The sequence below is a fragment of the Onychostoma macrolepis genome, chromosome 21 (assembly GCF_012432095.1).
Source record: "Onychostoma macrolepis isolate SWU-2019 chromosome 21, ASM1243209v1, whole genome shotgun sequence".
NCBI lineage: Eukaryota > Metazoa > Chordata > Actinopteri > Cypriniformes > Cyprinidae > Onychostoma > Onychostoma macrolepis.
The window spans coordinates 28,132,072-28,157,230 of record NC_081175.1 but is presented as its reverse complement, the minus strand read 5'-3'; the positions used below and the strand labels follow the sequence as shown (position 1 = coordinate 28,157,230).

The window sequence follows — 25,159 nt, the reverse complement described above, 5'->3', positions numbered from 1 at the left end:
ACTGTATAATGCAATTCATGTTAGTTCATTATAGTATGATGATCAATTATGATCCATTTGATCTTCTCTCTTTTCTTGTTGTCATCCTTTAACACCTGAAAGAAGAACCAAACTCGGCTCAGCCAACACTTCCACTGTGTAATCAAACAAACAAACAAGCAGTGTTTTACGTGAAGTTGCTCTGCTGTGTGTGTGTGTTTGCAATCACATCACCTTAATCGCAGCAGTACATAATCACGTCATTAAGAGCGGTGTCGTCTCCATTTCCCTGTGGCCCTTCTACCTGTGTCTTGATGCCACATATTCCTCCTCGTTCACACTTTTGACTCCAGCCACCCCACTCACCCCAGCTTGTGCCTTTACCCTCTAGCTCAGTCTCTTGACTGCATTTAAATCTGGAGAAAATTCAGATGTGACAATATTATGATCATCATAAAATAACCAATACTAACAAAATATGTTTTTCTTCTTTGTCATATGTAAATTCATTATGTTCAGCTTATGCATTTATAGTAATTAACTATAAAGGCAAACACTCTCTTGGAACCCAATGCAGTTTTATCAGGTCTGTGTTTGATGGTCATGTTTATACAACAGTTAGTTCTGGTTCTCGAATCTGATTGTTCAAGCAGTGTTTGGTCATGAATTGAGAAATCAAATTTCCCCTGATCTTCTGACATAAGAGGCCATTGTACTATAAAAACGAACAAAAATGAAAATTCTGTCATCATTTACTCACCTTCAAGTTGTTCCAAACCTGTACGAGTCACTTCCATCTTTTGAACACAAAAGAAGATATTTTGAAGAATGTAGGTCAACATTGACTTCCATAGTATGTTTTTCCATTCTGTGGCATCTATACCCACATTCTTAAAGGGGAGTAAATGATGACAGAATTTTCAGTTACACTTTATTTTACATGTACTTACAGTGTTCTTACCCATTAAAAGAACTGGTTGTACAAGGTAACTACATGGGTTAAGGTTAGGTTTAGGGGTAGGTTCAGGGTTAGTAAAGTTATTACCCAGTTATTGTAATTGTCATAATAAGTACATAGGATGTACTTGGCTAACAGGACCATAAAATAAAGTGCTACCGAATTGTCATTTTAGGATGAATTATGCCTTTAAAACTTTCTTGTTAGTCAAACATATTTTATTGAAACCAAGCTGCCAAAATTATTCATTTTCCACTTCCTCCTCTTTATTATGTAATAGAGATGAGCACAGGACTGCTTGCACAGACAGATCAACACCTATTTCTTCATCATTGCCTCTTAGCCTAACTAACATTATAAAACAGTAACATTATAAAATAAAACAAAGCAATGTATGACCTCTGTAATTTATTGTTCATTGAACTGTTGTAAAAAAGCAATATTATACAATCGTGCTGTTGTTTCAAATGTGCCTTGTGCACAATCACAGCATGCTTATATTCACTGATATTAATTGTACAGCTTTAACAACAAAAAACATTATGACTTATAGCAGCACATATTCACCTGATGTTGTTTGCGGCTGTGTCATCACCAAATCCTTGGTAAGATTCGACTCTCAGCTTAAAAGCAGTCAAGAAACAACAAGGACACCATTTGATTTCTGTCCACTCACCCCAGCTGTGGACAAACACAGTTTTATTGATCAAGTCGATTTTTATTTTCAAGAAAATTCTTAACCCTTAATGTAAGAATTCTTAATAAAACCTGCTATAACTAGTTTTATTACTCAAAATCTGAGCCCATTACCTTCCTACTTCTGACCGAACTGAGGAGTAGTCGTCATGTAAGTCAAGTAAGGCTCTCAATGGGCTGATACAGTGAAGACGAATCCCAGTGAGTCCTTTGTTATCCCCAGAGGACGGTTTATCCACCTTAAAAACAACAGCAACAACATGACAATCCTCCATTTGAACAATTTGAACTCACTCATTTGAGCAATGCCTGAAACTTGGTATTATAAGCTGTGTCTATTTGCCTCTTTAAGATGAATCGCTTGATGTATTCCCCAATTGTAAGTTGCTTTGGATAAACACATCTGCTAAATTAATAGATGTAAATGTAAATTTGAAAGAGAGGGCCACAAGCAATATTTTACAGTTAACTCAAACCCATCTCATAGTAACATCTTCATGTTCTTTAGTATTAAGCAGGCACTGAAATCTTAAGCAGGTGCAGTTCAGAACCCAGGTTAAATGACAAACAGCATCTGAACCTTCAGTCACCAATTTACATGTTTAATCACTAAGAAACCCCCATATTACCATAATCCAGTCATGACTTACCTTTAAACTAAACCCTGCAGCGTAAGTTCCCCTTGGACACATTTCTACTTCACCCCACGACCCAAACCACTTCCCATTCGTCACAGTCAGCACTGATATGTAAGGTCTGCTGGCGCTTCGCTCAGAACGTCTTCCTATGGACTGAATGCTCAGCTGCAGCCCAATAATAACTAACAGTAAAGAAAGGAAGTGACGCATTGCTGCAAACTGATAAAATCGATAGAAAATACTGATGAGATTAATTCTGTTCATGAGACTTTAGAACTTCAGAATACATTTATACGGTTTTCAATGTTGTAACATCCCAGTTCTAGCCAATCAGCGGCCAGGAGCATTGAGCGCTCGGAAATAACCTGCATGTGAACATGCAGAAATACAAACACTGATCCAACAAAAATATCTGTAGGCCTGTGTTTGACCGTTAGTGACCATGGAAAGTGTTTTACTTGGTAATATGCCTCTAAAAAGTTAAGACAGAAATATTAAGCAGTGGAGAAATATATGCCGGGCATGTGCTCTTTGATTGAAACACCTTTGATTGATGAGTTCTCAATATTAATATTAACTGTCACTCACAGTTTTGAACATAGACATTATAGTGCACTATCCAAACTTAAATTTTTATAATTCATGAATGAAAACATTTTGTAACATGATTTTGATGTACCATTTCCATGGTAATGCAATGTCTGATTTTAAAATGGGTTTCAAAGAATGCATTTTGAGATTTTAAGTTTTCAACTGATATAGAATTTCTTATGATTTCTAAAGCGTGATAGAGAAAAAGGCAGCTAAGAAGACTTTCTGTGACAAAGGTCAGAACTCCTGTTATGATGTAGATTTTTCAGATGTACTCTTGTCATAAATTAATCTATTACTTTTCCTACATAATATTTTAACAAAAAAGGGGTAAAATTTCTGGTCTATTTAGGAGTCTTGGACCTTTCCAATGATATATAGTTTGTCATGATTAGATTAGGATTTAATTGTAAAGTAGTGAAGTAAACTTCACGGAGGGGACGGGACGGGTGACAGTTAAGAGGTTAAATAGAAATTGTAAGCAGAAATCAACACTAAACACCAGCTTGAGTTCACGATACAAGAGCAATGAGGTCACATGACTCTCAGTTTCCCTGGTCACGTTCTTCAGTTTCAAGCTGGTGAAACTTAAAAACAATAACATCAAAAATATAGCCGCAAGCAGCAATCATCTGGATCTGATCACAAATATCTCATGCAGATAATAAGGTTATATGATTGGAATTTGTGTGTGTGTGTTTGTGTGTGATACATGGCACTGTATATCTAATAGCTCATTTTCCATTTTTCAGTGACTCTGATCTCGAGATCTCTATCCATCTCAAGCTAAATGAAGACATTTTAATGTATAGGCTATACTCTTAAAATGAAGTTGTTGTTTTTTTTCTGCAAATCATTTAATATTAGTCAACTGTCTTATGATAGAAATGTTAAATGACCGACAGCTATATCCAGTGATGCAAACTACTCAAATTTTCTCAAATATTTTTCTCAAATATGGCCATTTTGAGAGAGAGAGAGAGAGAGAGAGAGAGAGAGTTTAGTGCGATTTTACCCCCCTCGTTGCTGAGAAATATAATGTAGCAATTCAGTATCGATTAATAAAAGTCACGTGGCAGCGCTGACAAGAAGTTTATGAGCTTCTGAATGTTACTTTTTGCACAGCGCGATCTCCGATATTTGTGTGCGAGTGGTGTGTGTGTGTCAATTAAATTAATCATATAACATGATTTCATATAATTGTATTCATTAAATGCATCATATAACTGCATCAATTAAAGCAGCGCATTAATATAAAACTGTGACTAAACTGAACGGTTTTAATGCATTGGCCTTGTCACACACACACACCAGAAAAATGAAAAATGGCATGTCATGCCATGCGACCCCTGTTCTGGAATATAACATCCCTGATAGGGAACACCCCTGTCTTATCTGCACTTAAACCAACATTGACCTTTACAATACTTTCAATGTCACAATATAACATCTTAATGAAATTAATAAATTCATAGGGAAAACCAAAACTCATAATCTCCATCGAAGGCTTTCTCCTGGTCTAACTTCAAAAACATCTCTGATTACAGCGACGTTATCAATTATTGATCTTTCAGGCATACAATATAACTGATCATTATGTATTATTTTCCCCATCACTTTCTTTAAACGATTAGTCAAGGCTTTTGACAATATTTTTAAATCAACACACAAAAGGGATACTGGTCTCCAATTCTTAATTAAAGTCACCCTTCTTGGGTAACAAAGTTAACTGTAGTTTCTCCCTTAATATGCTATCACAAACAACCTCCAAAAAATCACTGCCTAAGATGCCCCAATAAGCTTTATAGAACCCTACTGTGAGGCCATCAGTTCCTGGAGCTCTTCTATTGTCCATACTTTGCTAAGCCTCATATAACTCATTCTCAGTTAATTGTGCCACTAATTTCGCCTTAGCTGTTTCCTCTACTTGTGGTAAATCACTCAGGAAATCTTCACACAATTGTCTATCTTCCACATATTCACTTTTGTATAGTTCCTCAAAGAACTCAACAATGTTGAACGGTGATTGGCCTCATCAGTAACAACGATGAGACTGCCTATAGGGAGGAGATCCAGCACCTGGCCACATGGTGCACTGAAAATAACCTGCTCCTCAACACCACCAAAACGAAGGAGCTCATCGTGGACTTCAGGAAGGAGTCAAGAGGCACACACGACACCATCCACATCAATGGAATGGCTGTTGAGCGTGTCTCCAGTTTCAAGTTCCTGGGGATCCACATCTCGGCGGACATGTTGTGGAAAACCAACACCACCAGCCTGGTCAAGAAGGCTCACCAGCGCCTCTTCTTTCTGAGGACACTGAGGAAGAATCAGCTCTCCTCTGCTATACTGGTGAACTCCTATCGCTGCGCAATAGAAAGCATCCTGACCAACTGTGTCACAGTATGGTATGGGAGCTGCTCTGTTGTGGAGCGCAAGGCACTGCAGCGGGTGGTGAAAACTGCCCAGCGCATCACAGGGACTCCACTACCTGCCATCGAACACATCCAGAGGAAACGCTGTCTGCATCGAGCTCGCAGCATCCTTAAGGACTCCTCTCACCCAGCCCACAGACTGTTTTCTCTCCTGCCCTCCGGCAGGCGTTTCAGGTGCCTCCGGACCAGGACCAGGACCAGCAGATTAAAGAACAGTTTCTTCCCCAGAGCTGTCTCTTTACTGAACTCTACCCCCCGTTGATCCACTTCCTCATATATTGTTAACTCTTCTCTCCTACCTCACATCGGCCTTATTTGCACTACTGAATGTAAATTTTTATTACAGTAACAACTGTTTACTTTTGTATCTTGCACTACCATACCTAAATTGGATTATGCTCATTTGCACTGCCGACTGTTGTTTACATTATCAATGTTTACATTAACATTTTGCACCGTATGTCTAATTGTAATATGCAATCACTTCCACTGCACTTTTACACCTTGTTTATAGTAATAGTCATCTGTATATATATTATATTGATAGTACATATCACCTGTAAATTCTGTTTATAGTAATAGCCATCTGTATATTTATTCACTATACATATTCACCTGTAAATTCTGTTTATATTAATAACCATCTTTCTATATATATTTATACATATATTCAGTACATATCCTTGTCCTGCACTTATTCAACCATTGTATATACTGCACTTGCTGCTATTGCACTTCTGGTTAGACCTAAACTGCATTTCGTTGCCCTGTACCTGTACTTGTGTAATGACAATAAAGTTGAATCTAATCTAATCTAATACTCTGACGTATATCTGATGCTTCACTTAGCTCCTGTCCATTAGCATCTTTAGGCAATGAATAAATCTACTTTGAGCATTCTTCTTTTCTAAACCAAAAAATATAAAAATCCATCTCAGAAAAATCCTGGAAACGAGATCTAATTAAGGCCCCTTGTGCTTTATATCCCAACCGATTTTCCAAGACATTCTTTATTTCTTATAAAAATAATTTTTTTTTACCATACAAAATCTGACACAATCCAGGAAAGATGCATACCCAAATGAAGGGCTGAGACTGCAGAAAAACTCACATATCCATACACACAGGCACACACACACACACACACACACATAAATAATGTTTCTGCTGAGAAATGAATATCATTTTGACTTTTTTATTGACTAAACACAGTTAAATTTGAATGATGAGATGAAAACCAATCATTTGATATCATTTTTATATTTTAAAATTTATCTTTTATATTTATTACATATTTATGAAAATGTATGGATATGCACGTGTTTGGATTAAAATACAGTATAAATTTATATTTTTTTTTTTTACAAAATATTGTTTTTACAATGCTTTTATATATATCTGAAAGCCTTGAGATACATCTGAAAGCTAAATGAAGCCTCAAAGTGGTGAGCTCAGTTGAGAATCTCCATAGGGTTCAATAGGCCCATCTGGTGGCTGAAACTATAAATGCAGTTTTTTGTCATTTTTCCCAGCCAGATGGCCTCAGAGACACTCAGTGACCTAGTTCCTGATGGATAATGATGTTTAAAGTAGAAATTGTGTCTTTGTTTGTTTTGTTTTTGTGAAAAAATGTATGCAAATATGCTAGAAATCTAGAATTTATGGAAAATAAAATAAAAATCTCCACAACTTATAACAAAACCTACATAAATAATTAGAAAAAAATTAATAAAAAATAAAAATAAAAATTTTGGACTGAAAAAAAAAATTTAGGGTCTTCGTGAGGGACACTTTGGTTATAGGTTCGGAAGGGACAGATGATTAAAGCATTCAATGGAATAGTTCACCCAAAAATTAAAATCAGTTGAAAATGTGCTCACCCTTTTGCTGAGACAGTGATGCAATGCTACATTTCTCCCAATCTGATGAAGAAACAAACTCATCTACATCTTCGACGGCTTGATGAGCACATCTTCTGCAAATTTTAGTTTTTGGGTGAAATATTCCTTTAATATTCATCTTTTATGAATCAATGTTGCAGTGTTTGGTGAAAACCAGCAAATAATTGGTTTAATTTGTGATCTATTCTGATTTATTACAGCTGGATTTTCGTTTTTGGGTGAACTATTTCTTTAAAGCATGAAGAAAATTGAATGAAATGGCAGTTTTTATTTTGGGGTGGAATATGATCAGGAAGGTTGATGTGATTCACTCAAACAGTAGCCTGAATCTTTATTTGTTTGTTTTCAGTCTTCCTTCATCTATTCTGACCTGCAGAGTGTCATTCTGTGTGAGGGACATTCAAGAATGAGGTGAGAGATTCACTGCTCATGTTCAAAGAATTGGTTTGAATGTGTTTTGATTTCTAACACTGTGTTTTTCTCTTCAGAAAGAAGCCTTTTTCTCACCTAGAATGTTCTTCACATCACTTTCAGTCAATGATTCCAAATGAGACTGGAATACAAAACACCAATATTTTTGTGTTCATAACTTGATGATACAACTGTACTGTGTACATATTTAAACATATTTAGAGTTAAAATGTGTACACAGGCTTATATATATATATGTGTCATATGATGTGCTAAAGCACTAACACTGAAATTGTAAAACTGTAAACTGTAGCTGTACATAGTTTTCATTTCTATTATGCGCAGCACTGAGAACAATGACTGTAAAGCAGTTGTTCCAGAAAGTTCAATGTGATTATACAGTGAGACCGGAGACTTCCTAAAGCTTCATAGTTTGGTTTGTTGACAAATTGTCTAGATTTTAACTATAGTCCTGTGACTTCAGACACTTTATTCTGGCATGCAGAAGATGATTATTCTTCTTTAAACGTGTCATTACTGTACTCGTACTTTCCGTTTAGAAGGTGTTTATATCTGAAGCATCTAGTAACTGGTGTCATGTGTCTCGTTCAGGTGCACAATGATCTCTGTTTTTGAACTAAATGATCACTGAGATTGAGTTTCTGTATTGTTTTGATTCTGTTCACTTTGTGAAAGGTTATGAAAGTGTCCAAGTGTACATTACACTGTCCTCATTCCTGAACAGGTGTTTGTTCTCAGTCATCATGATGATTACCCAAATATAAGTGTCTGCTGCATTGCATTCCACAATAAATATTTCACTTCAGCCAACAAATATGACCTTCTATATCTTATCACATTGAAATATATAGAATATCTAAAGTGATCAATGATAAATACAGCTGCTTTGTTGTCAGAGTAGTTTACTAGTGCAACTAAATAAGTGAAGAAATAAGTGCATTAACATACATACACTGTATTCAAATATTTTGAAAGTTAAAACTATTGGAGTACATTTGGTAAGAAATACTGTTTCACTCTTTGTACTTCAAAATTTAACATTTAATACATTTAATTACTTGCCGTTTCTTTGTCATTAATTGTTACATGTAGTAATTTCTCAGTGAAAATTATTTAAACAATTTTTTTTCAGCCTATTGAACACTGCCTTTTTGTTTCATATGAGATTTAAAATAAATAATATTTTAAATATTTAATAAAATACAACTAAATAAAATGGAATATGAAGGAACACATTCTATATTGGCTATATTACTATACACTATATGACATAAAGTATATAGCCTACTTTTTTTTTCTTTCTTTTGAATAACATGCACTGATAAATCATCTTTATATCTAGACCAGGAACATGAATTAAGAAAAAAAATTGAGACAAATTTCATTTTCAGCAATGCTACTTCACTAATAAAACGGATCAAATATTTGACCTTTAATTAATTACGTAGTGCTATATCCTCCTTTAATGCATGAGTTCATGCATGTTTACATTAATTCCTCTACTGAACACGTGACTTAGCACACACAATGGAGTAATTTACTACTGGTTTTACAACTCTTAACTTCAACACAAGGTCACTTCCCTGACGTTTGCATTTTTAACCTTAAGCTGATTGCGTCATTTCTATTACAACCAAGCAAGTCTACATTACAGAAACATAATGTTTGATGTCGGTTTATGACTTTAAGCTTATTGAGTAACATACATGCATTTAAGAAGATGCTCCTGGTGTTTTGTGACACTGAATCGCCATCAAAAACACGCACAAAACAATTGACTGACAATCATACATGAAAATGTAAATAAACTACAAATAGAATTTCTTAATCTTAATAAAAGCATTTTTGTTTTACTGCAGAAGGTGACAAGGAAGCTCAAGCATTTCATTCATGTTTGCTCACTATATCATTCCCAGATCAGAGTTTTGACTCGGCTTGACTTGATATTTTTCACAATATCAATAAATCTAATCTTGAACAGTAGGTCTACAATGTTTGAACCGCACCCTTCCTGAAGCACATCGTGCAGATAACCACATGTACGTCATGATCTTCACAATCATTCATTCACCTTTGCATTCCACCGATGTTTTGGTTTTACACTGTCAGAAAATGATGGAGTGCACGTTCTACAGTTAAAAACCCCTGCTATTCTCAATGGTTGGGTCACGTGTCTGATCTGATGTGAACAGCAGGGGAAACTAATGCTAAACGCAAATAATCAAATGCAACTAGCCAAATAATTATGCACAGTTAAAGATAAATTCAATTAAAAATAATAAAATAAATTAAGTAGTGGAAAGTGAAGCAATGTATACACTGAAGGAGAAAAAAAAAAAGTATTTTTTAGAAGGTTCACAGAATATTCCAAATATATATTTGGCTGGGTATCACTCCTGCTGTGGTTTATGCATTTATAATATTGTCTGTTTCCCATATCATTTGACCTAAAAATCTGTAAACAATAGAGCACAATGCATTGTTTTAATATGAAGGAATTTTTCGTATTGATTTAAAAAAGTGTTGCACCTGTATTTTAAATTTTGCACTGCATTGCGTTGTGTTTAAGAGTTAACGAAAATGTGCGTAAAATGAATGTATAATATACTGGCTGAAAATGTGGACTTTTTTACGGCAGTTCAATGTTTTTTAAAGACATTTCGTCAGAGAGAAGTTGCATTTAAAAAATAACTTTATCCACTGTCAGTAAAGTAAGTTATCTTTTCCGCGTTTCATTTTGACGCTTGACGCAAGTGGGCGGAGTCTGAGTGTAAGTGACAGCGCAGATCTCACTGAACCTGTTGCATTGTTCATCATTCATCAGGGTGATATTACAGGATTTTCATTCACACAGAGCTGATGTGGATGTTTCTGCTCGATTCACTTTTTAGTCATCAGAAGGTAAATATAATACTTTCATCTTAATGTGCTTGTAAAGCGGAGTTCAAAATACCACGTTTACACGCTTAAGTGAAAATGGTTGATGTTAAAGTAAAATCACATGACAATCATTGCATTTGACTTCTAGAGGACATTGTGAAAGGAAGGTGAAATGTGACAGATCGCACCTGGAGTATTAGATACTACGGAAGACAAAAGACATTAAATGAGAGATGAACAGCAGAGAAAGAGACTCAAGATCCAAAGAACCAGGAGAGAAATGCACACTGAAGCATACTCGCAGAGAAAGCATGCAGCACAAACCAAACAGTGAGTAGTTTGTCTGCAGTTCTGTTCTTTAGAAGTTTGAATGATTATTAGCTACAGAAAATGAATGCCGGGGCTAGTTGTCACAGTTTTTATTTCAGTAAATATTCCTCAAGAGTTTTTTTTTTTTTTTTTTTTTTAAACAAACCTAAAAGCCTTTAAGAGTTAGTTAATATATAGCACTGATTAATATAAGGTGGGGTTTGTGGAGGCGGGAGAAACGTAAATTAAGATTATATCTACTATGAGAAAGAATAAGCTCCTCCCAAATTTACAACAGATTTCCTGTTCATTTAACACGTTCGTGTTTGTATGAGGTAAGCTGTTACAATGAAACCTGACATTACACAGGTTTTTCTTACAGGCTATTTTATTATGGACTTTTTAGCACAAGGTAGCACACACATGCATATCATTGTTTGGGTGTAAAAAGGATATTTTTAGCATTTAAAATGTGTGACAACTCTCCCCGATTAAATATTATAATTTATATTTTATTTTTTCCAGTGTGTCTGGATGCAGACGGACCTGAAAAGTTTCATTCTGGTGAATTACAGACAGTCACAGATGAGGTGAGAGAATGATATAGTCTAGAGAAGGAGAAAAAAAACTGATGTGTGGAACTAAAATAAGAATGAAATGTTTTGTGTGTGTGTGTGTGTGTGTTAGCATTGGAAACAATCTAGCAACCGCAAAGCAACAAAATTTGTTTTGACAAATCTAGTTTTAGTGTATTATAATTGCTCTCTTTTTCTCTTTAGGTCACTTCAGTACATCCAGCTTATTTTGAGCTCTTCAGCTCCTTCATCTTCATCTTCTTCGGTCATTCATCGGTCATTAAAGCCACAGTATGTCGCTCTCTGCTGGACACACTCGTGTAGCACAAGTGGATGCTTAAAGAAAAAAAGTTTACCCCAAAATTAAAGTTCTGTCATCATTTACTCTCCCTCATGTTGTCCCTGTATGAGTTTTTTTCTTCTCCTGAACACAAAAGGAGATATTTTGAGGAATGATGGTAACCAAACAGTCTAAAAATATATATATGCAAGTCTACCAGCAACTGTTTGACTACCAACATTCTTCAGAATATCTTCTTTTGTGTTCAATACAGGTTTGGAACAACTTGAGGATGAGAAATGATGGCAGGGGAGGTGAACTATGTCCTTAACATTTATAAAGTCTCGTGTGTTTGTTTTAAGTGAATGACAGCAGCATATATAGCATGATCTGAAAGTCTCAGAAAATATTTCACCAGCATTTTGCACCTTGTTTGCGGTGTTCTCCTCATTTTACTTGTTTCAGAACCTGGAGAAACCAAAGACTGTTCACTGTAATATCACTGCAACAGAACGCTGCTTTACTTATATTTGTATATAACTTGTGTATAGTTTTTATAAAATAAAGAGCCTCTGTGAGGTGCATTACATCTAATAATAGACATCAGTCTTCACTTTGCGGTTGTGTGGATTTGTTTAATTACATTTGAACAATGAATAAGAACAGAGTGCTACTGGTACAACATATTTAAAAAAATACATTAATTTTTTCCCAAATATGATGGGTTTTTTAAATAAGGTCTGTGGTGGATGCTGATTAAAGATTCAGTGACAGAGGTGAAAAATACACACATTTTGCAATAATGACTGGAGTAGACATTAAGCAAAAACAGAAAGAAAAAAAACAATCTCACCACTGTTCAACAGAAAATCTTCAAAACATTTTTAATGCAAAACAAATGTTTGATGTTCAGTAAAGTTGAATCATGTAAATCATGTTACTGTGGTTGTGAAGAGAGAAGGACAATGGTCAAAACTTCAGTACTAATCTTAGCAAATCACCCTCTTAGATTAAAATACTATATTCAAACAAATTCCATCTTTTTCTTAATCTGAAGTCATGCATCTGAATGTGAACTTTGCTCACTTAGACGACTTCGGACAATGCTTTTTCATATGAGTCTGTAGACTGGATGATGTGACAAAACTCTTCCCGCATGAAGAGCACTGGTACGGCTTTTCTCCAGTATGACTTCTCTTATGTTGTCTCAAGGTTGATGAATCAGCGAAGCTCTTTCCACAGTGTGAGCACTTGTAAGGTCTCTCTCCAGTGTGAATCCTCTGGTGTTTTTTTAATCTGCTGGACGTAGCAAAGCTCTTCCCACACTCAAAGCACATATAAGGTCTCACTCCAGTATGAATACAACATTCTCAATATTTAAATAAAGAACAAATGAAAGCACAAAATATATAGTCACAACTCAGTATGGTCTCAAAAATATTTGTTAGGTTTCATCTGAATGTTCCTCATCAGTCATTAAAGAGAAAGAAGGAAAACACCAACCTGTTTGTCCCTCTGTATCTTCATGTTTAATTCTGCAGGGTTCTTCCTCAAACTCCATCTTATCAATAGTATGTCAGTAGTTTCTCCTGGAGTAATTCCTCCTGCTTGCTTCTTCTTCAGCTGTGGGAAGATGGGAATATTCCCCAGCATTAAAACTCGCATGAACGGCTTCACTGAAGGAGTCAATGGAGCTCATTTAACAGATGATCAAACACTTACAATCACTCTCAATTATCCGGTCGTTTAGAAACAATTGTATTTATTGTAATTTATACAACAGAAAAAAAGAAAAGAAAAAGAAACCAAAAATCAATTAGACTAAACACTATAGTAAAATTATATGAATTTAAATCATCAAACAGATACACATTTCACTTCTATCACCGCCATCTGCTAATTACCAATGACTGAAATAATCTCAGAACAGAAAATAGAATAAACTGTGACTATATTGTATTGCAATAGGTATAATGACATTGTTGATATTTAATCAAACAAAGATTATAATATAACATATAGTTTAACATTTACACTTTACGTTTAACATCACAGGGGGCACTTGAAATGGTTACTAATTGTATGAATGAAAGAGAGAGACAGAGATTCATGTTCAAACACTTTCTTGCATCCAGACACTAAATAATGAGAAACATCAAATGAGTGTTGTGTTCAGCTACTGTACATAACTGTTATTTTATTCTTTATCTTCTCAAAAGTGTTGTTATAATCAGAAATGAGCTCTAGATTTCCAGCACTGTTAAACTATCAGTTCTTCAATTCTCACAGCAGCTCAGAGTGAAGCTGAAAGATTATTGATGAGGGTTGATTGCTGTAATCAGACATCCATTAAATGTGTGAACGTTTAAAAAGTAAAGACAAAGGAAGAGTTTGCAAATCACAGATATGAGCATTCCACGTGGTTGAAATGAAAACAAGCAGCGACATCTAGATGAAGATGTTTGGTACTACTTACAAACTATTATCATACATTCATAGAGACATCCAAGCAATTCTGAGGATCTACACAAAATATTTTATGAACTATAATGTTGTTTCAGACATGTTCATATGTACAAATAATTTCTTTTTAGATTAAATCGCTCTGTTGGAACTAATTCCAGCTTTTGCTTTACCTTTGTTTTTGATTCACTGAAATGAACCGACTCTTATGACTCATTAGTTCGTTAATCGGTCACTGTTAAAGATCAGTGCATTTATAAGTTGTCAGATTTATGTCACCAAAATAAAATAAAAATAAAAACTGAATGTACTCACAGTCTGATAAACAGCAGATTTAGAGTCACATATGATTTTTATATTTTTTTTCCCTGTAACAATTTATTGAACCTTTAGACAAACGTGTTGTGTCTGAAAGAATGATTTATTCTTTCTGGAGCTTTTCTCCAGCATGAATTCTCTCATGGGTTTTCAAGGTTGATGACTGAGCGAAACTTTTTCCACAGTGTGAGCACTTGTAAGGTTTCTCTCCAGTGTGAATCCTCTGGTGTGTTTTTAAGTTGCCTGACGAACTAAAGGTCTTCCCACACTCAAAGCACATATAAGGTCTCACTCCAGTATGAATACTCTGGTGCTCTTGTAAAGATGTTAGTGCTGAAAAACTCTTTCCACAAAAAGAACAAACATGAGGCTTCACACCAGCATGAATGTTAAGATGTTTTCTTAAGCTGCATGCATAAGCATATGTTTTATCTCACTGATCACAGCTGAATGATTTCCCAGAGTGAGAGAACTGATGATTTCTCAGAACACTTCTGGATGTGAAACTCTTTCCACATTGAGTGCATGTATAAGGCTTCTCTCCAGTGTGAACTCTCATGTGCAGTTTGAGTTGTGATTTATATATGTAACTCTGTCCACACTGAGAGCATGTGAATGTTTTTTCTCTAGTGTGAATTCTCATGTGATCATTTAGGTTTCCTTTATGAATGAAACTCTTTCCACAATGAGTTCATGTATAAGGCCTCTCTCCGGTGTGAGATCTCATGTGTCGTTTGAGTTTTGATTTATGCTTGTAACTCTTTCCACACTGAGTGCATGTGAACGGTTTTTCTCCAGTGTGAGTTTTAATGTGCACAGTAAAGTGACCTTTGTGCATGAAACTCTTTCCACACTCAGAGCAGGTGAAGGATCCTTTGACTCCAGTTGTTAGATTTTGTTTTTGTTTGAAATTCTGTAAAACAGCTGTGTTTCCATCTTCATTTGTGAAGTGATGAGGTTTTTGAAAACGAAGGTGTTTGTCTTCGTTCCCTTCCATTGAGTCTAAAATCAAAATATGAAATCCTCAAAATTAATTTAAAGGAAGACAAATAAGAAACAACAACAAAAAAGTACTTTAGCCTCAATTTACCACAAATCTAGTTTACTGGTGTCTAGTTTTAGATGTATTTTTTGTCAGTTTTCATCTGAATGTTCCTCATCAGTCATTAAAGAGAATGAAGGAAAACACCAACCTGTTTGTTCCTCTGTATCTTCATCTTTAATTCTGCAGGGTTCTTCCTCAAACTCCATCTTTCCAATAGTATGTCAGTAGTTTCTCCTGGAGTAATTCCTCCTGCTTGCTTCTTCTTCAGCTGTGGGAAGATGGGAATATTCCCCAGCATTAAAACTCTCATGAACGGCTTCACTGAAGGAGTCAATGGAGCTCATTTAGCAGATGCTCAAACACTTACAATCACTCTCAATTATCCAAACATTTAGAAACAATTCCATGGATTTATTTTACTTTTTACAACATTAAAAAAAAAAAAAAAAAAAAATTAAATACTACTAGTAAAATATGTAAATCGACAAACATAGCCTACAAACACTCACATTCACTTCTATCACCACAATCTGCTAATAATCTGTTAGAACAGAAAATAGAACAGATTGTGACTATATTGTATTGCATTAGGTAGAATGTCAATGTTGATATTTAATCTTGTCAGATTGTTGCATAATAATGTACTGAAATTTCCATTAAATTTACTTTTAATGCATAAAATGAGAGCAGAAAAGCCAGTGGATCAAGACAAATAAATCTATTGAAGCTTGTCAGATAGAACAGTGCAAGAAACCAATTTTCACTACTTAAATCACACATTTAAGTGAATGTAACTGATTCTAATCTACAGCAATCAGCTACTGCTGTATCTAAAAACATGAAGAAAATCAGAAGAGATCAGCATGGATTTTAATATAAGGAAATTAAACAGATTTATTTCTTAAAATGTGCCTCCCTAAATTTCTTCAAATAAATTCCAATAAATGTGATAAATACGGCAAATTTAGAAATGTTTTGTGATATATATTATAAAGTCAGTAAGTTGAAATGGTTGACAATAAAATGGTGCCATTAGTCAAACTTGTGGAATGGCCAGTTTTTATAAATTCATAAGTCACTTAACTTTTGCTCCTTTTTATTTTTCATAGACATCAGTACATTACATGCAACATTATTGGCCATAGATATAATAAATGCCATTTTTATTACAAATAAACCCCATTCAACCATAAACTACCCCAAGCCCAAACTGGACTTATTTCACTATATTTTAAATTCAAAAAGCATAAGTGAGTTTCTAACACCAACTCATGAACATTAACACAGATTTAACGGACTGATTTTTCCATTATTTACTTAAACAACGTTGTTTTTTTGAATGATTCCATAGATTAGATAATTGGGTGAAACTCTTCCCACATGAAGGGCACTGGTACGGCTTTTCTCCAGTGTGAATTCTCTCATGATTATTTAAAGCTGATAAATGAGCAAAACACTTTCCACAGTGTGAGCACTTGTAAGGTCTCTCTCCAGTGTGAATCCTCTGGTGTTTTTTTAATCTGCTGGACGTAGCAAAGCTCTTCCCACACTCAAAGCACATATAAGGTCTCACTCCAGTATGAATACTCTGGTGCTCTTTTAAAGTGTATAGTACGGAAAAACTCTTCCCACAAAAAGTGCAAACATGAGGCTTCACAGCAGCATGAATTTTAAGGTGCGTTCTTAATCTGGATGCCACAGCAAATGTTTTATCACACTGATCACAGCTGAACGATCTCACTCCAGAGTGAGAGACCAGATGATCTTTGAGGTTGCATCTGTCTCTGAAACTCTTTCCGCACTGAGTGCACGTGAACGGTTTTTCTCTAGTGTGAACTCTCATGTGATCATTTAGGTTTCCTTTAGAACTGAAACTCTTTCCACACTGAGTGCAAGTATAAGGCTTCTCTCCAGTGTGAACTCTCATGTGTCCGTTAAGGATTGATTTATATCTGAAAGACTTTCCACACTCGGAGCAGGTGATAGATCCTTTGACTCCATTTTTCCAGCTTGTTTTTGTGTGAAATTCATTCCAGTTTGGCTGAAATTCTCTGAAATGACCGCCTTTCCTTCATTTTTGAAACGATGTGGTTTTTGAAACTGATGTTGTTTGTCTTCATTCACTTCTGTTGCATCTAAAATCAACATATAAAGTCCTCAATATTCAAATAAAGAAGGACAAATGAAGGCATGAAATATACAGTCACAATTTAGGGAAAAAATATTTGTCAGGTTTCATCTGAATGTTCCTCATCAGTCATTAAAGAGAATGAAGGAAACACCAACCTGTTTGTCCTCTGTATCTTCATGTTTAATTCTGCAGGGTTCTTCCTCAAACTCCATCTTATCAATAGTATGTCAGTAGTTTCTCCTGGAGTAATTCCTCCTGCTTGCTTCTTCTTCAGCTGTGGGAAGATGGGAATATTCCCCAGCATTAAAACTCTCATGAACGGCTTCACTGAAGGAGTCAATGGAGCTCATTTAGCAGATGCTCAAACACTTACAATCACTCTCAATTATCCAAACGACTCAATTATCCAGTCATTTAGAAACAATTCCATGGATTTATTTTACTTTTTACAACATAGAAAAAACAAAAATCACTAAAATACTAGTAATATAAATATATATACACACACACATACATCCACAAACAGCTGTACGTATACATTTTACTTCTATCACCACAATCTGCTAATAATCTGTTAGAACAAAAAATAGAATAGATTGACTATATTGTATTGAAATATGTAGATTGTCAATGTTGATATTTAACTGAAACAAGTTTAGACAAAGTTTAACATTTAAACTTTAAGTTTAACATAGCAGTTTTAGCTAAAGGGCATACTTGAACTGGTTAACTGGATGCATGAAAGAATGATACAATGTAAAGTTAATATATGTAGAATGAGAGAAAGATTTATGTTCAAACACTTTCTTGCATCCAGACACTTAATAATGACAAACATCAAATGAGTGTTGTGTTCATCTACTGTACATAACTGTTTTTTTTACGGTATTTTAGTGTTTATCTTCTCAAAAGTGTTGTTATAATCAGAAATGAGCTCTAGATTTCCAGCACTGTTAAACTATCAATTCTTCAATTCTCACAGCAGCTCAGAGTGAAGCTGAAAGATTATTGATGAGGGTTAATTGCTGTAATCAAACATCCATTAAACGTTTGTCCCGCAGAAAGCGTTGAGGCCGCCCTACTAAAACCCTGAGGAGAATAATCCAGAGAAAAAGGACATTAGAAACAGAAACTTACGCTTATTTGTGTCTTGATGTGCGGTTGGAGTGGACAGCGCCTCGGGGACAGACGATGAGCATGAGGTTTTTTCTCCGTTTGAGGGATTTTATCCACTGTTTCTTTCTGCAACCGTTTGTTTCTGTCGGTGCGCGTCTCACAGACTAGAGGGCGTGGCGCTCTGGACTCGCTGAGGCGAAGAGGCTTCTGATTGGTTCGCATCACACTAACTCCCGCCTACTTCAAATATTTAGCAGGACGCAAGATCCAGGGGGCGTGGTTGGATCCAGATCCAACTCCTCCCACCTTACATATACTTAAACCTACCCATCTCCACCCCCTGATCCCTAAACCCACCCATCTCCACCCATAAACCTACCAATCTCCACCCCCTAGATGTGGTTCCATCCACGCCCCCTGCATCTTGTGATAATTCAGTTGTTTCATGAACAGATGGGTTAAATTCAGGTTTGCCAGTTCTCCACATGAGGTCGCCACTTTACAATATACTGTATATTCAGCTAACTATTAAATTCCCTTTGTGGTCATTAATCATCTTGTACAGGTCTTAAACAGTGTAATAAAAAAGAAAATTTGACACACACCCACATACAAATTTTTACATACAAACATTTTTTTTTCATAAATGCATTGACTGCTCTAAAATATGAGACACCAATATTTCAGGAGTTTAGGACACAGAATAGGGCACATGCGTATTAAATACTACCTGACACATGCTTATTAAATACCTTTATTTCTTATTAGGGTTTATGTATATGCTTTATTTATTTTTTTAAGATTAACAGTTTTTCCAAGCCATTGTAAGATTCCTGTCATAACTCTAAAGATTTGATTTCAAAAACGGTATCATAGCTCTTAAACTATTTCTTGTTATGTTTTAAATCTGTATTTAACCTCAGAATGGACCCTTTTCACAAGACTGTGATGACGCGTTTCAACGGTCATCATCATTATAAATCCTTGAACGTTTTTTATATTTTAATTTTTTTAAATGTATGTACATTTATAACACTATACTTGTATTGTATCACCGTTTCATCAAGTCAAAAAAAAAAAAAAAAAAACTAGTTAACGCCAATGCGAGAGTGTTCGCTCAATGTGAGCGACGGTAAATTTGACATCGTTCTCTCTTCTGACTGCTGTTATCAGTCTCTCTCAATTTTTTTCCTTTGATTGAAAGTCTTGAAAACACTATCCTGGAGTTTTTCTTTTGCTATTTGAGCAAATGGGAATGCAAAAAATATATTTGTGGTACCCTCTCATTCACTGCTGTCGGATTTTACCCAACTATGACGACTTCCGCTGCTGAGAAACCCGGAAATGTAAGAAAGGTCCCATCTCAAAGTAAGTCTGATTTTGTGGTGGCTGAGCTTTAAAATTAAATTATTATAATCTTAATCGAAAGCGACAGTAATCACTATTCTAAGGTTAACCCTGCCTGGTTAAAATGTTTGAATGTGATTAACAGTTGAGAAATTTAGAAAAGTAATCTAAAAGTAATCAAATGTAATCAGTTACATTAATTGTATAATTGAAATAGTTACACTACTTTAGATAGGGTAACTTGTAATCTGTAATCTATTACATTTCCAAAGTAACCTTCCCAACACTGGTCTTAAATGCTACACATTTCAGTTCTGAGATGCTTATATTCCAGTTTATGGGTGACTGTTTTGAATTATTATGCCATTTGTACTCTTATGTTTCCCAGACTTCATTTGGCTTTGTGCCTCAGGATTGGTTATGGTTTTTATAAATAAATTTTGCAAATGGACCTTACTGATGCTGCAGAGTTAGTTTCAACATAAGACCTGTCCAGGACCTGAAGTGGGACATTCACATAGACTCCATTGCTAGAAGGACCTATTGTATACCGGTTCATAATTAATATGAATAATACATAATGAATAATTAATTCTAAAGTAAAGGTCATGGTAACCCACTAGTAATGACTCAAGTATTACCAACTTCTTCAGAAGGAATTATTAATTATTTGGATCAGTATTCTAAAGTGAATAACATGATAATTCTCTAGTAAAGTCATTGTAAGCTTTTGAGAGTTTTGTAAATTATTGGATAGTAATTATTCAGGTGTTACTACATCCTTCTTATGGAATTACTAATTATTTGGATCAGTATTCTAAAGTGAATATCGTGATAAATCCCTAGTAATTACTGAAGTCATTGTAAACTTTTGAGGTTTTTGTAAGGTTAGTAAGCATTTAGCTAGATTTGGTAACATTTAAATCATTACTAGTGGGTTACCGCGATCTTCACTTTAGAATACTGATCCACATGATTAGTAGTTTCTTCAGAAGGATGTAGTAACACTTGAGTCATTACTCTCCAGAACTTTACATGTATCTCAAAAGCTCACAGTGACATCTGTCAATATTAGGAAGTTATGATGATTTTCACTTTAGAATACTGATCCAAGTAATTAGTAGTTTCTTCTGAAGAATTTCATAATTCTTGAGTCATTATTAGTGTGATCTTCATTTTAGAATTAATTATACATTATGCATAATTCACATTCATTATGAACCTGTATACAGTAGTTCTTAGTAGTTCTTCAGGATATTATAAAAAATAGTAGTTATTAAATAGCTAATAGTGAACTACCAGTTTCAACTGAGCACTATTACTTACTAAATAAATAATCAGAGTTTCTTGTTAGGTAATAGTAGTTACTACAATGCTAATAGTGCATTAGTCACTTGTCCCTGTGTAGTTATTCACTAACAAAGGATCAGTATTCTAAAGTGTTTCCTAAATATCTTTATTCTTGCTGTTGCAAAACCCTGTAATGGGATCTCATTATTAGAGATTTGCAACATCAGTTATTGTAATGAAAATAACAAAGACATGATCAATTTTAAAAGAAAGAAAAGAAGCTAAACAAGTTCAGGCACTTTCTTCAGTCACTTCATGAGTCAGTGAAGCTGATTGAAATATTTACTCGGTCATTTCCTGGTTGATTCTGGTGTTCTTTGCTGTGATTACTGGAGGTTTGACGTTTCAGTAGCTGCCTGTTAAATGAAAAAGAAAAAGAATAAATATTTCCAGATCTGGATTTAGGTGAGTGTCATGGATGTATGGAATGTTTTGTATTTCTATTCAGATAAGGATTTTGCATAGTTCTGATTTAAAACAGTTCTGTTGCAGAATTTGAGTTCTGAGAAAGTAGAAATATGTACATTCATTTGAGAATGTCTTATGTCACTCTTTTGCTTTGATTTGAAAATGTTTCAAATCATCAGTAATCATTAATTTGCGTACATTTGATTCATTCTGACCTATAAATAGTGAAGAATGTTAAATATTTCTTCTTCATTGAATGTAATTTCTTAGCTGAGGTTAGTTGAAGTTAGCTGATAATAAATAAAATGCAGCGCTTATCTGTTGCATTCGTTGATGTGAACTCTGTTTTGCATATAGTGCAGGAACTGAAGATCGGATATATATCCGTTTTGCAAAGACACATTTATGTGGCCAACTGTAAATGGAAACATTTTAACAAATAAACAAAATGCATGAAGTGACCAGGTGTATATGATTACTCTGTTATACTAATGCCTGTCAGTCAGAATTAGATGATTTCTCTTTAATAGTTATGCATGTTTATAATTTTGTGTTTTCTGAAAAGGTTCATGCCAGTAGGATGACAAGAAAACTAAAAGAGATGTCAGTGAGAGAACAAAATACAGCTGAAGAAAAAGAAAAACAGAGAAAGGAAAGTGCACTGAGAGACGAAGCCAAACCTGCACAGAATGCCTGCAGAGGACAGCTACAAATACACCGGATAAACAGCCTTAACAAGCATCGACCAAAGTGTAAGAATGTTTGAGAGGACTTTCAGATATGAACATAAATATCTGTAGAATCACAATGATGCATGTGGATGTTTACCATAATAAGATTTGTGCAGTGCAGAACCAGACTGGGTTTTTAGTTAAACTGAATAAATGTTCACTTCATAAGAATACATATGCTATAATAAATCAGAATGTATCACATATGTATCACAAATAATTATTTACTGGTTTTCACCAAACACTGCAAAAACCGATTCATAAAAGATTAATGTTAATGGAATAGTTCACCCAAAAATTAAAATTTGATGAAAACTTACTCACTCTCAGTTCATTCAAGATGCAGATGAGTTTGTTTCTTCATCAGATTTGGAGAAATGTAGCATTGCATCAGTGTCTCAGCAATGGATGCTCAGCAGTGAATGGGTGCCGTCAGAATGAGAGTCCAAACAGCTGATAAAAACACAATAATCCACACCACTCCAGTCCATCAGTTAATGTCTTGATAAGCAAAAAGCTGGGTGCTTCTAAGAAACAAATTCATTATTAAGATGTTTTTAACATCGAACTGTTGATTCTGACTAAAATATTAGTTCATAATCCATAATAACGCTTCCTCCAGTGAAAAAGTCATCTGGTCTGAATCGGGAGAGAAATCTGCACAGATCAAGTTCTAAATGATGGATTTGTTTCTTACAAAGACGCAGCTTTTGGCTTAAAGACGTTAATTGATGGACTGGAGTGGTGTGGATTACTTGTAGATTACTCATTCTGGCGCCACCCATTCACTGAAGAGGGTCCTTTGCTGAGACAGTGATGCAATGCTACATTTCTCCAAATCTGATGAAGAAACAAACTCATCTACATCTTCGACGGCTTGAGGGTGAGCACATCTTCAGCAAATTTTCGTTTTTGGGTGAACTGTTTCTTTAAAGCATGAAGAAAATTGAATGAAATGGCAGTTTTTATTTTGGGGTGGAATATGATCAGGAAGGTTGATGTGATTCACTCAAACAGTAGCCTGAATCTTTGCTTGTTTGTTTTCAGTCTTCCTTCATCTATTCTGACCTGCAGAGTGTCATTCTGTGTGAGGGACATTCAAGAATGAGGTGAGAGATTCACTGCTCATGTTCAAAGAATTGGTTTGAATGCGTTTTGATTTCTAACACTGTGTTTTTCTCTTCAGAAAGAAGCCTTTTTCTCACCTAGAATGTTCTTCACATCACTTTCAGTCAATGATTCCAAATGAGACTGGAATACAAAACACCAATATTTTTGTGTTCATACCTATACAACTGTACTGTGTACATATTTTATTTAAACAGATTTAATATTGTGCACAGAGTCTTATATATGTGTCATATGAAAGTAATATGATCAGACAATGTGAAAACAGCACTGAAATCAAATGTTTGAACTGCAGCTTTACATAGTTTTCATTTCTATTATGCGCAGCATTGAGAACAATGACTGTAAAGCAGTTGTTCCAGAAAGGCCAGGTCACTCTTTTCAATGTGATTATACAGTGAGACCGGAGACTTCCTAAAGCTTCATGGTTTGGTTTGTGGACAGATTGTCTAGATTTTAACTATAGTCCTGTGACTTCAGACACTTTATTCTGGCATGCAGAAGATGATTATTCTTCTTTAAACGTGTCATTACTGTACTCGTACTTTCCGTTTAGAAGGTGTTTATATCTGAAGCATCTAGTAACTGGTGTCATGTGTCTCGTTCAGGTGCACAATGATCTCTGTTTTTGAACTAAATGATCACTGAGATTGAGTTTCTGTATTGTTTTGATTCTGTTCACTTTGTGAAAGGTTATGAAAGTGTCCAAGTGTACATTACACTGTCCTCATTCCTGAACAGGTGTTTGTTCTCAGTCATCATGATGATTACCCAAATATAAGTGTCTGCTGCATTGCATTCCACAATAAATATTTCACTTCAGCCAACAAATATGACCTTCTATATCTTGACTTATCACATAGAAATATATAGAATATCTAAAGTGGTCAAAGATGCTTTGAGTAGTTTATAGCGTTAATAAATAAGTAACTCCTCTACTGAACACGTGACTCAACACAAGGTCATTTCCCTGAAGTCTGAATTTTAACCTTAATCAGATTGCGTCATTTTGTATTACAACCAAGCGAGTCTACAGTGCAGAAACATTATGTGTGATGTTGGTTTATGACTGTTTTTATGACTTAATGCTTATTGAGCAACATACAAATCTGGTACATGCATTTAAGAAGATGCTCTTTGTGTTTTAAAACATTATAGGCACTGAATCGCCATCAAAAACACTCCCAAAACAATTTAATGCGTTTTTGTTTTACTGCAGAAGGTGAAAAAGAAGCTCAAACATATTTCATTCATGTTTGCTCAATATTTCATTGCCAGATCAGAGATTTGACTCGGTTTGACTTAGTATTTTTCACAATATCAATAAAGCTAATCCTGAACAGTGTGATGTTTTGTCACTGAACACTGACACCTTCCCTGAAGCACACGATCTATTATAACCACATTTACGTCATGATCTGACAATCATTCACCTTTGCATGCCA

The 25,159-nt window shown here is 35.0% G+C and overlaps 2 protein-coding genes, 1 long non-coding RNA gene and 1 pseudogene across 4 annotated transcripts; 1 reads left to right on the top strand and 3 right to left on the bottom strand.

Moving 5' to 3' along the window:
• Positions 1-214: 214 nt before the first annotated feature.
• LOC131528398 (vitelline membrane outer layer protein 1-like) lies at positions 215-2,481 on the bottom strand. The gene is made up of 4 exons (XM_058757481.1): positions 2,284-2,481; positions 1,748-1,872; positions 1,505-1,618; positions 215-395 (listed from the first exon to the last, which is right to left on the bottom strand). Exons 1-4 carry the CDS (start codon positions 2,479-2,481, stop codon positions 215-217), a joined length of 618 nt encoding a protein of 205 aa, XP_058613464.1.
• Positions 2,482-14,891: 12,410 nt separating this feature from the next.
• On the bottom strand, positions 14,892-15,789 carry LOC131529323 (gastrula zinc finger protein XlCGF49.1-like; annotated as a pseudogene).
• LOC131528397 (gastrula zinc finger protein XlCGF7.1-like) lies at positions 15,661-17,638 on the bottom strand. Its single transcript, XM_058757480.1, has 3 exons — positions 17,628-17,638; positions 16,821-17,572; positions 15,661-15,771 (listed from the first exon to the last, which is right to left on the bottom strand). The coding sequence occupies exons 1-3, from the start codon at positions 17,636-17,638 to the stop codon at positions 15,725-15,727; spliced, it is 810 nt and encodes a 269-aa protein (XP_058613463.1). The 3' UTR covers positions 15,661-15,724.
• A 2,209-nt stretch (positions 17,639-19,847) lies between these two features.
• LOC131529326 (uncharacterized) lies at positions 19,848-25,045 on the top strand. 2 transcript variants are annotated; one of them, XR_009268060.1, is made up of 4 exons: positions 19,848-20,118; positions 22,421-22,607; positions 23,634-23,695; positions 23,773-25,045. It is a non-coding gene; the product is annotated as an uncharacterized LOC131529326 (long non-coding RNA). The 2 variants fall into 2 exon arrangements; XR_009268061.1 differs by lacking the exon at positions 19,848-20,118 and adding an exon at positions 21,755-21,852.
• The last annotated feature ends 114 nt before the right edge of the window (positions 25,046-25,159 follow it).